Source organism: Halichoeres trimaculatus, unplaced genomic scaffold (assembly GCF_033239565.1).
Source record: "Halichoeres trimaculatus isolate MK-OKI-2021-1 unplaced genomic scaffold, fHalTri1.1 fHalTri1_scaffold_17, whole genome shotgun sequence".
In the NCBI taxonomy this organism is placed as follows: Eukaryota; Metazoa; Chordata; class Actinopteri; order Labriformes; family Labridae; genus Halichoeres; species Halichoeres trimaculatus.
Genome location: NW_027437195.1, coordinates 7,619,307 through 7,636,880, shown reverse-complemented (window position 1 = coordinate 7,636,880; position 17,574 = coordinate 7,619,307). Strand labels below are relative to the sequence as shown.

Here is a 17,574-nt window from a genome sequence, read left to right as displayed (position 1 = left end):
ATAAATGGCAAACAACTTCTTGAGAAAAAAATAAAATTATCATACAACTTGATTTTATTAACTAACATGCATGCCTATTCATTTGATGCCTATCATTACATCATAATCACACCAGCATAAAATGTGGTGAACGGTGTGTAAAATACGCTTGGAGGGGTTTGTCTTTTATGAAATGCTATCCTATAAGAAAAAGGCCTTCATGTCACCAGAACAGCCCCTTAACAATAGCAAAACCCTTCAAATTATATGAACACACATAAAGTAATTCTGCATGGTCCATCCCAGAGAAATTGTATATTAACACTTAAAAAGTTGCATAACTATCAAAGTTGTCTTTTCCACCACTGGCGTGTCATAGGTCATCAGTCAAGATCGATTCATACAGTTTCTCCAAACGTGGATCCAAACCAGGAGACACCCAACAGTAGCCATCTGTGGTGGTATTTTTCTTCAGTTCTTTCTGTGAGTGACTGCATCTAAAGATAGCAATCGCTATGGTTACCGCCACCAAAAGTAGCAGTGGAATGAGTGAACCCAGGACGCAAATGATCACTCTGGAATTAGCCGTCTTGGCAAAACTTGTCACCAAGGATATGTTGCTGCTCTGCTGATCACTGTCGGTGACGTTCAACAGGTTTGGAGGCTTTGGTGTGTAAGACTGAGGGGACTGGTGCTGGAGCTCATCTTGGTGTATAGTTAAAACGTCTGTGAAGTTTTCTTGTGTTTCGTCTTCGGCTTGGTCATCTGATGGTGTTTCTGATGTTTCTCTGTAATCTGGAGAACAAGTGACACCATTGGTTTCCAGGTGGAAGCCATGCTGGCAGGTGCACAAGAAGCTGCCGTCAGTGTTGACACATTGGTGATGACAGAGATTGCTGTCACATTCATTTATATCCACACAGGAAAAGCCATCCTCAGATAAACTAAAGCCCTCATTACACCCACAAGAAAAGGATCCAATACTGTTGGAGCAGGTGTGTTCACATCTTGACTGCGCACACTCGTCAACATCATTGCATTCACCCTTGATCATTTGGTAACCGTCTTTACAAATACAGCTGTAACTGCCATGAGTATTAGTGCACAAATGAGGCTCACAGATCTGTGACTGGCACTCGTCAATGTCAGAGCAGCTGTGCTGGTTTACGTCCAGTCTCAAGCCATCAGGGCACTTGCAGGAATATCCAGACTCCCCGACAACGCACTGATGCTCGCAGATTTCAGAGTCACACAAGTCGTTTTTCTTACAAGTGAGTCCATCCTCATCCAGGATGTATCCTTCTTCACAAATGCAGCGCGTCTCATCAGCATCCTGAAAGCACAGATGTTCACATTTTCCATTGTTTACCGTGCAGTTTTCCTCTTTTGCTTTGCAAAATGGACCCGGGACAGTCCAACTATAGATGTCGTCTGCCCCTTTGCACACAGAGAAGTGAGACTTCAGGTCACCACACACAATTTTGGCAAATGTTCCAAAAGGAAATAATTCCATCTCACTGTTTTGTGGGTCTTCTGAGAATGGTGCTGTATAGGTTATCTGTCCAGACCCCAACAGAGCTAAAGGTTTACACATTCCCTGAAAATAAAACTTACATACATAAAAAGCTCTGGTTTTGCAAGATCCAGCAGTCCACTCCAGTTGTTTTTGCCCTAATGAAGTAAACTGAACACTTGCACATCTCTCCTCTGTGCATGTGGTGACGGGTTCTTTTACCCAGTTGGCGTAATGGGAATCTGTCTCCCCAGATACCCACTTGAATCCCTTAAGAGCCTTATCGGCTAACACGCAGTCCCCTCGATGCAATTTTAATCCAATCCAAAGTTTAAGGGACCTGTCCAGATGTTTGATCTGTGAAAGGAGCAGGAGTAGCACATCTGCTTCATCTCTGTCTCTGATGGACATCAGATAACCTCCCTTGTCGATACAGCTCTGACTGGCCATCTCAAAGCTGACCCTGTCCATATGCAGTGTGAGGCAAGCATCAGAGCTGCACAGCGTCCCATGTTCAGCTCCAGTTAGACCCTCAATGATTTTCATTAGCAGGAGTACAAAAACCACAAACATAACCGCCATTGGTATCAAAAAAAGAGCCGATGTCCAAACGATTCCTGGGACTTCTGGGTGAAAGGTCTCCTCTATGTGCTCGTCCATTCAATGTCCAGAACAAGTGTGAGTCTGAAACCTACATTTATGTTCTTGTATCCTGTCTGGCAAACTGAAGACGGAAACCATGTTTGCTAGCAGTTTGCTCCCTCAACTGTGCTGACTGGTTCCGTTTTGAAATAGAAAACAATGGCAGACTCTGCTGTGTTTTGATTGCTTCTCCAGATGTCTCCGGTCGCAAAAGGTTCCCTGCACATTAGTGACTCCCTAAATTGTGGTGCCGCACAATACATGCACAAGCAGAGGTCAGTCTTACAGCACTTTGATATTTCAACAGGGATTGAAAGAATACAAAAATATGTCGAGTAAAAAAAGGTTATCTAAATATTTCACTTAAACCGCCAGTCTATTAATCCACTGAAGTAAAAGTGAAAAGTGTTTTATTTGAAATATATTCAGAATACTAATATTTGTATATACTTCAGGGATTTTGAATAACTTTTTTTTTTTTTATAAATGCTGAAGAAGCCGTGATGTTTTGTTTTTGAGTGCTGAAAGCCCAGAACACTTGTGTTAGCCTAGACAACATTTCCGGAGTTTTCTTAAACACAGGAAAGGCCAAAACAAGAATCACAGGAAATAGAGCGTGATACCCTCCACCCACACTTGTGCTTGTAAGCTGGTCACTGTGAGGCACTCTGAAGATATATACAAACAACCCCCCCCCCCCCCCCCCCACACACACACACACACACACACACACAAATATATATAGATATAGTTTTGGGTTTTTTGTTGTTGTTTTTTTAAGTCGAGGGCTAACTAACCTTTTTTGAACTAAAGTCTCATTTAAAATCATCACCCAGCCAAGCTCTTAAAGTTAACCCATCACTGCCTGAACTAATTTACAGTTACATTAAAAAAATGGTGTTGTGTGTTTTTGCATTTTTACACTTGCTAAATTCAGTGGAGATTGTACATTTAAATAAAGCACATACAACAGTTGAAAATAAGTTGTGTATGTAGATTTTCTAAGTTTACTGTTTAACCAATATAATGGGACATAGTACATTTGATACAGTTCTTGGTATGTCTAGAACATGAATCAACAGGTAATAATGAGATACCAAGGTCTTTTCAGCTGCATCAGGATCTGACAGGGTATGTCCCAAATAGGGATGGGAATCGAAAATCAACTGCTTCAATCGATAAGAAATGGTTCAATCCATTGATATCATTAGCCGTTGTGCTTAACGATTCCCTTATCAATTCTTTACACTATGCAGAGCTGCAGGACCTTATGTTAAGTCTGCCGCGGCTATCTTAGCCTAGCAAATTGTAATACTTTACTAATAAAACTCTGATTCAGGATTTTTATTTTAGAGAACTGAACTCACAAAGAAATGTACATTACTCTCTCACAGGCGATTCCTATTCACTACAGTCAATATGTGTTAAATTTCCAATATATAAACAATACTGACAACCCCAAATGTCAAATACTCACAGGAACTTAAAATAATGCTTTAACCACTTTGAGATACTAGATGGCCTACTTCAGTCAACAATATATATATCACATGACAAACTATTGGTACTTATTTCTGTATATTTACGTCCAGATATATCCAGATCCAGTGACCAATTACATATTTATTCAATTATAAAATCAATGTACTGTTGTTGACCCAGAAAACCTGTAAAGTCTTTTTTTTTTTTACAGAGAAAATTCACAAGAGGAATTGATAAGGGAATTGACAAAGAATTGGATCGATAAGCAGAATTGATAAGAGCATTGGTATTGATAAAATCTTATCAATACCCATTGATAAAATCTTATCAATACCCATTCCTAGTTGCAAATTCGTGATGACAGGCATCAACGGGTTACAGAGAGAATGACTGAATGTTTGGCTTATTTTCTTCTCCTGTGGTGTCTCCCGTCCCGCCTGCTCGCACACTCTTACACACACATCCACCCTCCCCCTTCTGCTGCAGTCCAGCTCCACTCCTGATGCCTCCACTGACTGTTGACACTGTAGGAATTATGAACATCTGCAGTTTTAGGTGCCTTACCACCTACTTTGTTGAGTCACCAATACAGCTACAACTACAGGACAGAATTGAAATGCTAACACTAGTCCGAAAAAGGGGAGAAAAAACAATCAGAGAATTTGAAGAATTACATGTACAACCATATAATTTTATTTCAAATGTCTCCATGTTCAAAATAAAAAGCACCTATACAATCAAGAAGTTAAGTACTATCTCCCTGTGCTTGGTTTTAAGAGTGCGAAGCAGCAGGACCTCCAGCTTGGTCGATGAATTAGGGATGATTGTCTGTAAAAGGTAAAAGAAGAAAGCATAGTTAATTTTGCATACTGTTGTAAAAACAGCTTTGTTCTTATTAATGACTTCATAGTGATTTCATCTTGGAAATCAGTGACCTAATACTCAACTCAGTACCATGTTGAATGTTTTCTCAGGGGTTTTCCTTGTCATAATTAAAATGATAGAAAAAAAAGTTCTGGGTTTGCAGTTTCATAAACTACATCAAACAAACAGCTTGTCATGTCTGAGAGTTCATTCGGTTATTTAAACAGTGTAAGGAGGTTGGGTTGTTACAAAAGTACTGAGTCCCAACAGGTGGAGTTCTTGCCTTAGCAGTGAGATCTTGCCACACTGTAATGGCTTCTTCCTGACTGGGATGCTTATCACATTTTTTTATCTGATTAGTTTCTATAGATGTCTATTTACCCTGGAGGTTTCCATAATCAGTACAAAGTGCCTTTTTTGGTTTACTGCTCATTTACAAATATTGCAAACGTTAAAACAAACAAGCACTGCTCTCTGACTTGAACACTACAATCTGTTTCCTTCACTCCCACACAAGAAAAAATGTCATTTTAAAGTCTCAAACTACAAACTACACCATTCTGTTTCTTTATTTTTTCAAATTTATTCTTAAACATATTTTTATGGCTGTTGTTTTATAAGTGCTTTCAAAGAATTAAAAGTACACCTAACCCTTTGCTTCTTGTGTAAGATAAGGTTTTAAAAAATCATCTACTGGTTTCAATTAGGTCAAAATCAAAGTTGTACATGTTTTCCTCCGTTCTATAAATGTCATTGAATAGCAGTCAAGTTCCAGTAGTACCTATGTAAAACTGCACAGTATGCTCAAGAATAGATGTGTGTCTGGCACATCTAAAGCCATAAAAACCACAACCTGTATACCTTTCAACAAATGCTCTTGTTTATGTTTTCAAAAATAAAGAGCTCATTACAAACATGTGAGTCATACATGTCTAAAGAAAATAATTCACCTGTACATTGTGGAGGCTGACCACTCCACTGATTCCCCTCACAAGCTATAGCAGCAGCACCCTTTATCTTGTAGCCATGGTAACAAGAGTAAAGGGCAACCACTTTACCAGAAACAGAGGACAAAATAAAATCCCCATTCTGGATCTCCCTTGGAGAGCCACATCGTCTCAAGTCTGTGGTTAAACGATAAAAGTTGTACAAGTTAATGATGATGACGATTTTCAAATGGATTGAAATTTAATATCAGGGCTGCAAACAGGCTGACAGTGCCTTAAACCCACCTGGACTTTTCTCCTCTCTCCAAGCCTCAAGGTTTATTGATGGAATGTATCTACAAGGGATGTAATCAATGGGATATTTCCTAAACCTGAAGGAGTCAGCAGGAACCTCCTTTATGTTGCTGTTGTCACAGATGACACGCGAGAGAGATCCTTTTAGAAGCTCAGTCTTTTGCTGCTGGCTAAACATTCCTTCAGCTTCCCACCAAAATCTGAAAAAAGAAAAAAATTACCCACATCTTATTCCACAGGTAAACCTTTATACAGGTAAACTGACAAATGTGTTTCATTCTTTATACAAGGTTAAGCAGTGGGGAAAAATAAGTATTGAACTCAACTTTATTCTCATTACATTTATTTCCAAAGATGCAATTCAAAAAAAGATTCTACCAGCTATTGGTATTAACTCAAATAATCCACACATGAAAAAAATCAAGACATTCAAGTTCATAAATAATGATTATGTGGAATTAAGTACCATAACACAGGAAAAAAAGGATTGAACACACCATGTAAAGGCTGTATACTTTGGCAAGGAAATACACCATACCACCTGAAATCTGTCAGTAATTATTACTTGAACTTCGCATTAGTGCAAACCAACATCAGCTGGGCTACAGCAAATTGATGGTCCTATAAAAAAGGTTGTTTTTTCACCAAGCAGTTAAATATGACACACCTCATGATGGGTAAAGGCAAAGAGCTCTCTGAAGACATTCACAACCTGCTTGTTGCTCAGCATCAGAATAGAACTGGTTACAGACTAATATCAAAGCACCTGAATATTCCAGTCAGCACCTTTAGGGCCATTATTCACAAGTGGAAGGAGCACCACCTTACCATCAACAGGCCACGCACAGGAGCTCCTTGCAAGATTTTTGACCAGGGAGTCAGAAAGATAGTCAGAAGAGTACTCAACGAGCCAAGGACCACCCTGAATGTGCTCCAGAAAGACTTGGAGGCAGCAGGTACAATTGTTACAGAGAAAACTCCACCGCCATGGCTTCTATGGACACTCAGCCCGCAAGAATCCATTCCTCAAGAAAAGGCATGTTGAAGCTGGTTTAAAGTTTGCTAAACAGCATCTTGACAAGCCTGTAGAATACTGGGAGAATGTTGTCTGGTCACATGAGACCAACGTTGAACTTTTGGGCTGTCATAGTACATACCACGTTTGGAGGAGAAATGACACTGCACATCACCCAAAAAACACTACACCAACAGTGAAGTTTGGAGGTGGAAGCATCATGGCATGGGGTTGTTTCTCATCTCATGGTGTTGGCAAACTTCGTATAATTGACGGAGCAATGAATGGAGCCATGTATGGGGAAATTCTTGATATGAATCTGCTGCCATCTACCAGGATGATGAAGATGAGGCATGGCTGGACCTTCCAGCAGGACAACCATCCAAAGCACACGGCAAAGTTGACTCTCAAATGGTTTTAAAAAAAAATCTATCTATTAGAATGGCCCAGTCAATCACCTGACTTAAATCTAATTGAACATTTGTGGAAAGAACTAAAGAAAAGCGTTCACCAGAGGGCACCAAAGAATATTCCAGATTTAAAGACAGTCTGTGCAGAGGAATGGGCCAAAATCACACCTGAGCAGTGCAGGCCATTAGTTAAAACATACAAGAAGCTTCTGGAAGCTGTCATTGCAAACAAAGGCTTCTCCACTAAGTGTTAGATGAGTCTCATTTAGCGTGTTCAATACTTTTTTCCTGTGTTATTGTACTTAATTCTACATAATCATTGTTTATGAACCTAAACGTTGTGATTTCTTTTTATGTGTGGATTATTTGAGTTAATACCAATGTCTGGTAGAAATTTTTTTTGAATAGCAGCTTTGGAAATAAATGTGATGAGAAAAAAGTCGACACATTCAATACTTATTTTCCCCACTGTATCAAAACTGGTTGAAAGATTTTCTGAACTTTGACAAACATTACATCTACCTATCACCATCACGAAGTGCTTTCATCTGCTTTCCAATCAGACAGGAGAAAAGAGAACCAGTTCTTGAGTCTGGCAACACTTTTTCAACAAGTCCTCCAAGCCAGACATCGATATTATCAGGATGTTTGTATATTTTTAGGATCTTCTGAGCAATTTTGTCATTGCCCACGACTTCCTTCAGATCATTGAGTGTTTTTATGGTTGGCAGGCCACAGAACGCTCTCCAGTCGTTAAATCCTAAGAAGTAAATTCAAACACAGTAAAATTAAAAATAAACACATTTGCATTTAGTTTTTCAACTAGAGTTATACAAGGACAACATTGTACACCTTCAGAGTGCCTGTCAAACTTGATTCTCCAACAGAATGCACACACACAGAAAACAGCAGCCATCCAGTCAACGTGAGCTCACAGCTGAAGTTTTGAAATCTCTTGAGGAAAAAAAAGGCTTTCCAACTTTTACAGGCACTAACTGGTGCCTAATTTTTTCATGAAACCACAAGATTGCTCAAGTTTAAGAAGTGCTTGCACAATGCATGTCAGTTTTGGTGAATAAAAGCTGCCTGTGATGCAAGTTCAAACAAGGATCAGAGTGGATGCATTGGATCAGGGAATGTGGTTGTTTTCATTCCATGTCAAACCCTGACACCACATTATTCAGTGTGCAGTGTATCCCAACAAGTGGGTCAGTTTTAGAAGCAGCTGAAAGGCTTTGAATAATTCTGTCTTATATGTAGGATCCTAATATTTGAACTGTTAACTTGCAGGTAACATGTTTTCAAAGAGTAAATACACAAAATTTGCGATTGGCTCCTTGAAACAAAACCATGTTTGGCGCTTGTTGGATAGCTTTATAAAGAAATGACAGCAATAGCCTTGCTTTTAAGGATTTGGGATTTCATTGGATCTAATTTGACGGACTTCCTACCAGGGAGAGCGTGGTCTCGTCCTCTTTGCAGATTCAGTGATGCAAGGTCCATTTGTGGGGGCAGTCTGAGGACTACCAGCCTCTCTGTTAGCTCATCTGTCAGCAGCATGTCCGGGCTCGCTGCCTGTGCTGCAGTTCCAATGACACCCCTCAGGATTGGTTCGATTCCTCCTAAACGAAACCACAACAAAACCAGTTAGAATGCTGTGAATCTGAACTACAGATGGTTTTAAAAACACAAAAACAATATGTTGCATTTTAGAGGGTTTAATGCTTCTCTCTCAAATTATTTAGCGGGGAATTAGAATTTAGTCCATATGCTTCTTTTTGTGACAAAACCAGTGATTAACTGATTTTTTTTTTTTTTTTTTTTTAAAAAGGAACCCACGGGCACAGATGGCTTGGCTGCCCCCATGAGATTCGGGCCTGGGTTCAAATCCAGCCTGTGTTTCCTGCATGTTATTCTCCACTCCACCTGTTTTCTGCTTTATTTTTCATACTGTCTTGTACTCCCCCCAAAAAAGGCATAAAAAGCCCGAAAACAACCACTCTTAAAAAAAAAAAAAAAAAAAAAAGGAACAAGGCATATTGATATCGGCCTGTCTCGTCCATAAATTACAGAAAGAAAAAGTCTATTACGCTACCTTATGTCCGGTTAATTGAACTGAAACAAATGCTTCTAGGGCACAGACCTGACAAAACGAAATCTGACCAAAACACAGTCGTTCTATATCCTTTTACAGCATAGTCCTTGTGCTTGAAAAAAACCTGATGACTCAAATAAGAAAAACTGTTTGATTACACTAACCTTCTCTGACTATCCTCCATGGACTAAAGAAAGAGTTATGGAGTCTCAGAGAAGGAAACTCTTCATGTTCCTGGAAGCTCTCATTAAGCCTCTTGACGATCGGGGAGATGGTGGCATGGCCAAACCTGAACGCTGCCGTGGCAAACACATTGGACGCTGATGGGTCAGTGGTGGGATCGTATCCATGATAGGGTCCAATGTAGTGTTCGTATGATATTGGTCCAATAATTTTTGGAAGATAGTCTCTCATGGTAATAATCTAAAAGTAAGGGACAATAGAGGAGGTCATTAAATGACTGAAAAAATATTTTTGACAAGAAATGTCAAAGAAGTATCCAGTTATCCAAAGAAAAAACTGTGACAGCAGCTTGTGACTGTACTTGGAAATCACTGACAGTCTTTCATAAACCTTTGTATATTAAGGTGCATATGGGTATTTCTATATTATTGTTCAATAACGTGATTCTACATTTGGATCCTCGAAGCTCACTGCAAAGAATCCTATGTGTCCTCATCATTGTTAACACAGGCCACTATTCACCACCAGGGGTCCCCCTTCTTACAAAGTGGGAGTTAAAATTTGTTGAAACTCAGATTAAGTATTAGTTTGCATTAATTTATACTACATGATAGAGAAAACTCACATAAGGGATTATTTTCACTGCTCATACTGCGCCATAATCATTGCTAAAGTTGTTATGAAAGAATGTAAGTCTCCCCTACATTAAAGGTCCCATATTATGCAAAAACTACTTTATCAAGTCTTTTAGTGAAATTTGTGGGTCTCTGGCTTTCCTCCCAGCCCACAAAATGTGATATTCAATGACAAAACCTGTATTTACTAGTGCTTGTGAATGTAAAGTCCTGACCTAAAACGAGCTGTTTGGATTTTGGGGATTTGCCGACGTCAATGATTCCCTTTTTTGACCAATCAGGAGCAAGTCTGACCTGATTGATCCACCAGAGTATATTCCCCCGAAGCCCCTCCCTGCTGCTAGAGACAAATCTCTTCAGCAGTGGGGAGGAGAGTGCCAAAATTGAAAAGCCATCACTGCTCTGTTTTTGGCTGTAAACAGCCACATAGCTTCCCATCTTGGAAGAAGACAAGTCTGAGTGGCTTGAGTTCGTTTATCAAGGAAATGTGCCAGCTACACTCAGTAAAACTGTGCATTTGTGTGCTAGTCACTTCACGGCCGACTGCTTTACTAACTTTGGAGCGAATTGACTGGTCCTAAATCCAGGCGCATTACCAACCATCCGCCAACAAACCTCAGACCCTGGAAATGTGAGTATTTTAAATGCCTTGTGCTGTAGAGCAGATGGAAGAGCTTTTCCTCAGTGACCCCCCTGTCTCTGTGTTAGCTTCAGGATGCTAACTTTAGCTGCGGTTAGCCTGTTGTTTTAGCCTGTAATGTTACGATAAACGAGCTTCGCTGTTTTCTAAACATTGTGCACTCGGAGCTTGTGGTGCCGCTCAGGTGGCTCATTTACATATGAAGGCCACGCCCACTAAATCAGACCGTACTGAAGAGAGGGGCTATGAGAGCCTGGAAACAATGCTGCTGTGCTTGATTTATTGACTTTTTGGACCAAAACATGTTACTACCATTTCATGAAGACTATAGCAACTATGACAATAATCCATATTAAACTGCAGAAAAGGAGCAGAACATGGGGCCTTTAACAAGGGGCCCCTATTAATATACGTTAGGCTTTATAAGTGTGCTCATGAAACACAAGTGGTAAGTTAATTAAGTAATTAGTCACTCACCTGGTGCAGAGCACCGACAATCTTGCGAGTTTCTTGGTATATCGTCTCTGGACTCCAGTGTTGGTTGATGTATTTCAGTGCCTCTGCGATTCGGTTGTGCTCCCTCAGCCACAAAATATGTAGAGAAGCCAGGGGCAGACCCTCGTTGACCCGACTGTCTCCAGCACTGAAACACTCCACTCTCTGCCCGTCTGGGCCCTGGCGACAAGCTGATGGAAGCATTGCTACATAAGGGAGGTAGGGTCTTCCTCTGCGGTCCTTGAATTGGGTATTAACAGCAAGTTTTCCATTGCGACCATCGAGGTCACGGAGGGAGCTACCCAGTTTTGGAGAGCTGCCATACACAACTGAAGCGTCGATGAAGGATGTGATGGAATTCATCTGTTGTCTCTGCAGAGCTTGTTCAATATCAGACCCAAGATTGGTGAAACAGGCGGGGATGGAGCGGGCGAATGGCATGCAGCCCTCTTCCTGAGCCATATCATAGAGAAGAGAACTGTTTGGATTTACATGGGCAAGTATTTACATTTGCAACGTTAGGAAATCAACAACATCAGTGAAAACTTATGAGGTCATAAGCATTAGCATTCAAGAAGAAAGGGAATAAGTGATCTTCTGAAATATGTGTCATTTTATAAATTTTGAAGAATCAGTCGTCTCTTAACTCCATATGAGAAGAGTTCAGAAAGTCAGACTGCCCCCTGTCCAGTACTGTGCCATCAGTGTGTAAATGGGTTTAGTTAATATTGATGGAGCTGTACAGCATCCTCTACCATCAGTGTATGGATGTGGTGTGAATTGTTAAATGGGTGAATGTGACCTGGAACATAAAAGCGCTTTAAGTGGTCTGAAGCCTAGAGAAGCGCTATATCTCAATAGCCATCTGCTATTGTATTCGTGACTTACCTTTAGTATGGGAAAGCACGGGTGCATATTTTCACATGTCATCAAACAGTCCACGCTGGTCAAAAAGGCAGCACTCTGAGTGTTTTGTGGTGTGAAAGTTATATCATGGTCAATGTACTGGCCCCACTCCACCAGCAGGTGAGAATAGGCTTCATCATCCTGTGTGGACGAGCTCCTCATTACTTTCATGCTGACCTCTCTTGGCTGTTGAGACAAGTGATTTGGTTAATATGGATTATAACAGAATCACACTTTACAACATAACATTAATTTCTCCCTACTTATCACTGTGGAGATTTTTAAATATCAGTAGACTTGTTTTTGAAAGTTTAAACATGTAACATGTAATCTGGTCAAGGCTGATCACGTCCCAGTGCCAGTATAATAGATCGCTTCTTGACTTTGTGAGCTGATATGTAATTCAATGAACAAGTTATGCCAAAAAAAAATCATAAATTTCCATGAATTTATAAAAGACTAAGCTCTGTCAAAACATGTTCTTTCATTTCCTAATTGCCCCCAATACAAAGTTGTCATCTGGTTAAAAATGATACAACACAAAATCTAGTCAAGACTGAAACTATAGGGATAATACTGGACTCCAAATTTAACCCACTGCTATTAGTACATTAACATGTGTCAAACATGCCTTACATGGCACTACATGAAATATATACATATATGTTTTACATTGGTGAAAAAGAGGGAACAACAGTGTGTAGCACAAAGGGTCATGAGAACTTGAAATAATCATCAAGTGCAAAAAAATATATTTTTAGAAAGCCCCTGTAGAAAACTTGTATAACACTGCAGGAAACTAATGTATTAAAATAACTACAGACTCACTCTTGTTGTTAGTTATCTTATTAAGGCATCAGTATTATTTTCAGACAGTTACATAACCTGCAAAAAAAGTCTTAGAGGTGCTCTAAGTATTTTTTGCAACAATGACAGACTGTTATTTTTATATAATTTTCTGCAGTTGAAGTCACGCTGTGTAAAGTACAAAATCAGGACCAAAAAAATAGTACAAATGTCTTTCACAGATCATCTTTTCTGTTCTGATTCAGCAGAAATTATTTCTATGACTGATTCACTTTTAATTTACTGCAGAGATAGTGGGCACTTCATTTTATATTCATTTATTTATTTCTTTTGCAGAAGAGCCCCCCCCAATGATTTTTGAGTGTATCGAACCAGCAGTCTGTAGCTTACCAGAGGAAGCTGATGTCCATTGTAAAGTCGTCCTCTGTTCCAGCCCTTGGGTTCTCCCACTCCGTCCTCATATTCAGCTGGAAGCCATCTGGCCAAAGGGATGTTGGCTGCTCCCCAGAGAGGATTTTGCCTGTCAGAAGGTATCATTTAGGGTGCCACAGTTGAAACCAAAAGACAATCAGGATAAGGCCTTGCTTGTTTCAACCACAAAGGTTTTTGAGCTGTTTGAATAAACATATTGGCATTGAAGAAAAAAAACTATGTTCAGTTGTTTGTTTCTGTTAGCATGCTATTTTTCTAGATAATATAGCATAGAAATGTAAGGTTAGACCCTAATACACAATTCAGACAAGAGTACCCAAGCTAGTGTGATAATTGCTGTGCATACTTAAGTTATCAAACGCTACCAAGAAAATGGCACGAGTAGTGGTAATGATAGCAGCAGTGCTAAAAGTTACAACTTTCCTTTTTTTTTTTTTTTTTTTTTTTTTTTTTTTTAACATTTATTTTAACTGTGTCCAATGCAAAATGTTGATAAGGAGAGTTAAATGAGGAAAAAAGCTAATTTTCTATCACAAGTTCAGTTTACCTTGTCTAAAATCACTGTCCGTGGAAATGTTCAGTGAAATGATTTAAAAAAAAAAAAAAAAAAAAAAAAAGCCATTTATAAACATTCAATAAACAATTCCAAAGAACTTTTTGGGTTTCATGTTAACTATTTGTTTATTGATCGACAAATTAATTAATTCATTAACCAAATAATGAATCAGATAGTATACATCCCCAATTTCCAAGACAAAATGTTATAAATTTAGATTTTTAAAATTGCATCTCCACCGCAGAAATTGAAATTAAGAAGTAAACTTACCCAATGAAAAACACTTCCTAAAAAAACAAAGTGTCCCCTAGCAGTTACATCAGAAAGGAATAAATAAACTTCCATTTCAGGTTAGCAGAATATAAACCTAAAATCAAAGTCTTGGATGATTGATTCAAAGAAGCTATGACCCACTGACAGGCATGGCTGATGTAATTCAGGAGAAGAAATAAGGAGAGAATAGTAAAAGTCAAAGTTTACTTGAATGATTTCTCCTTAAACCGTTCACAGTTACACCCTGTCAGTGTGATCTTTATTGATTTATAAAACCTATGATTCACTCCACTACCTGTTGTTGCACAGACCAGACATGGAGCGGTAGTTGTTGAGGTGACTGTGTTGGCAGATCGTTGGGTGTGTTACAGGAGGACACTGTGACAGCTCTGCTATCATCTCCACATCTTTCCATGAGAGCAGAGCTGAAAAGGTGAAAAAACAAGAGAATGAGTCAGTTCCTATGAACTCAGCTCCATAAAAACTTTATCACTCATTTGGAATGATTTAAAGTAGATGAGTAAATACTGTCTGCCTGTAAGGCTATTTGTGGACCAGAAATTATAAAATGTGTAATTGTATGGTGTCCAGTTGCATATAAATGTTTTGGGTTAATAAAGGAAAGTAATCCTACCTGGTGGCGAGGCATTTCTTACACGTCTTTGTTTGGCTTTGTTCTTTAAGACTTGGAGAGTTGTCTGGAAAATTTCTGCGGCTTGAGAAATCTCCAGAGTCTCCGTCTCCATTTGTCTGAAGAAAGTAAACACCATTTCTGGAGTTGTGGACGGGCTTCGTCTGGATAAAAAAAAATATCCACACAAATGTAAAGCTTTAGTGTCCTCTGTCCTCTCTGAATATAAATACTCCAGTTCAAAAGAAGAAGCAGGTTCTATGTAAAGACTTGTTACCGTCGCCTTGAGTGGGCCAGAGCTGCTTCATGTACAGTTTGAAGGCTTTCTTGATACGAGGAGAGAAGCAGTTCTCCAACAGCTGTGGCTGGGGATGTACACACACACACACACACACACACACACACACACACACACACACACACACACACACACACACACACACACACACACACACACACACACACACACACACACTAGCATAAAAACAGTCACTTTTTCATTGGATTTTCTCGGCCCTTCACAAGTATGATCTGACAGGGATGAGGAAAATTATTTTACTAGCTTGGACCATTTTCTTAATCAGCTTGTGCAACTTAAATATGATTTAATTCTTACCAGATAGAATCGAAATATGACTGACGTTTTACTCATAATGTTTAACATTCCCTCCAGTCAACATGGACCCTGGTACAGCTCTGGAAAAAAAACTAAGAGACCACAGTGTTTTTCCCTAATCACCATCTCTACACATTTTACAGCCATTCTAATCCAGTGTCTGTGGAACTCTAGCACACCTCATTCTACGTAAGTTTTTATTGTTGCTCCCTGCTTATGCAGTTCACGATGGCTTATGATGGGCAGGAAGGTGTGCTCTTCCTGCCTCAGGCTTTCCACTCAAGTGCGTGGAAGAGCATGGAGTCCCAGAACAGAACCATACCGCCAAATAAAACTGTGCAAGTTAATTAACATTATTTTGACAAAGTGGTCCAGATTGAACACTGCTTTAGTCTTTTGGGACAGGACCAGTTGGGTGGCAAGAACAGTTGTAGTTGTACCCTAAAGATTATTTGTAATAATAAAACAATGAGAAAGAAAACAAAGAAAAGAAACCGGTTTATTACTGGGTTTACTGACAGAGGGACATAATGAGCATCAGGCTGCTTTCATCCCTCAAACTTCTAAGATTGCAGTTCCTACAAACAATATCAAGCAGCAGACGCGGAGGACAACAAAGCTACAGACCAGCTGAGGTCAAAAATGTCTCCCCTCTGACTGGGATGACCGTTAGTCTCGGTTGAATGTCACTCAGCAACCTCAGGATGACATCATGAGACCTCCAAAAGCACAGCAAAGTCATTCAAAGGTAAAAAAAAAAAAAAAAAAAAAAAATCCTTTATCAATTAGAAGTAAAGAGGAACCAGTTGTAAACTTAATGAAAACCATCAGGATTGGACCAGAGACAACTACAACTGTATAATTTAACTCAGTGTTTCAATACTTTGTCATTGTATACAACTATCACTCTCTCTGTTTGTGTACAATGGTTGTTAAAAGCACTTGGTTAATTTTCATATCTATAGATTGATATTCAGTGGTAAAGAAGAAGGATTTTAAAAAAAAAGTGATAGGAAAAAATAGGTTAAAACACCCTTGAATAAGTTTACCAGTGGTCTATAGATTAGGTCCCAATATAAATGGTATAAACGTGAATATACATTGAAAAACAATGTTCCCCTAAATTTTTGGCCTTGCAAATTACATACTGAATTTGATTAAATGCTTCAAATTGAACATATTCAAAAGAAATAATTATAATTTGCACAAGTTTTTTTTACCTGCTATTTCCTCTATTCTTAACTCAACCTCACCTCACTCTTGGATTAGTTGCTTCATTGCTTTATACAAAGTTTAGATCCTGTGACATTTTCACTCACACGAGCCAAACCAGTTTACTGCATGAATACCTGTTCATTTAGATTGAGTGTTTGTGGTATGAGTACTGTACACTGTACACTGAGTACTGAAACAATATGGAAATGGAAACAAAATGATCAACTTTTTGGTCGACCTCTCCATGGTTTTATCTATTCCCACATTTTTGTAGTTCCTGGAAATGTATAAGAAATTTTGCTTCTATTTTGAAATGGTTGTTTGTTGCTCTCCTCCATCATTACATGACTGCAATGAAAACTAGTCACTGAAATACATTTTTCACCACATATTATACGTTAAATATCAGTGAAAAAGATTGACTTACTGTTAAAATATCTGGACTCGTCATTTGGAAGACTTTGCATAATAATGCAGAGGAACACAGTGAGGAAAAATCCATTAAGGCAGAAAGTCATTTCTCTGAAATCTGGTCAAAGAAGTCATCAATGTTTGGAGCACCCAACGAATCAAACGCTGTGTGAACTGCCAGCCCCGTCCTTATATCAGGCAGGAAGCCCAGCTGAGGTCAAGTGAGCGTGCTCACACTGAAGAATCTCACAGATTCTCAGGGTTCCTCTTCTCCTCAGCTCACTGGTTATTTTGTGTTGTTTTGCTAACATTAGCGTAGTACCTCGGTGGATCCTGCTTGTTTTAAATGATAGGGTCACTATCAGTACCCATTCAGGGTCTGTTTAGCTGTGTGAGTGGAATGTTTTCTCAAAAATAGTTTGTGCTTTAACAAAACCACTGAATAACCAATTAACCCATAACACTGAAAACTAACAGAATATGAAGACTAAAGGATCTGTGTTAAAGAGAAAAGTTTGTGTGATTTTTCACTT

At 39.1% G+C, this 17,574-nt stretch overlaps 2 protein-coding genes across 2 annotated transcripts; both read right to left on the bottom strand.

The window, feature by feature from the left end:
- Nucleotides 1-351: 351 nt before the first annotated feature.
- On the bottom strand, nt 352-2,243 carry cd93 (CD93 molecule). The gene has a single exon (XM_074692585.1). It carries the CDS (start codon nt 2,150-2,152, stop codon nt 353-355), a length of 1,800 nt encoding a protein of 599 aa, XP_074548686.1. The 5' UTR covers nt 2,153-2,243; the 3' UTR covers nt 352.
- Nucleotides 2,244-4,012: 1,769 nt separating this feature from the next.
- Nucleotides 4,013-17,277, bottom strand: tpo (thyroid peroxidase). Its single transcript, XM_074692583.1, has 13 exons — nt 17,058-17,277; nt 15,077-15,164; nt 14,803-14,963; nt 14,464-14,593; nt 13,298-13,427; nt 12,083-12,286; nt 11,177-11,647; nt 9,406-9,664; nt 8,598-8,768; nt 7,669-7,906; nt 5,713-5,921; nt 5,431-5,604; nt 4,013-4,444 (listed from the first exon to the last, which is right to left on the bottom strand). Exons 1-13 carry the CDS (start codon nt 17,146-17,148, stop codon nt 4,431-4,433), a joined length of 2,340 nt encoding a protein of 779 aa, XP_074548684.1. The 5' UTR covers nt 17,149-17,277; the 3' UTR covers nt 4,013-4,430.
- Between the last annotated feature and the right edge of the window lie 297 nt (nt 17,278-17,574).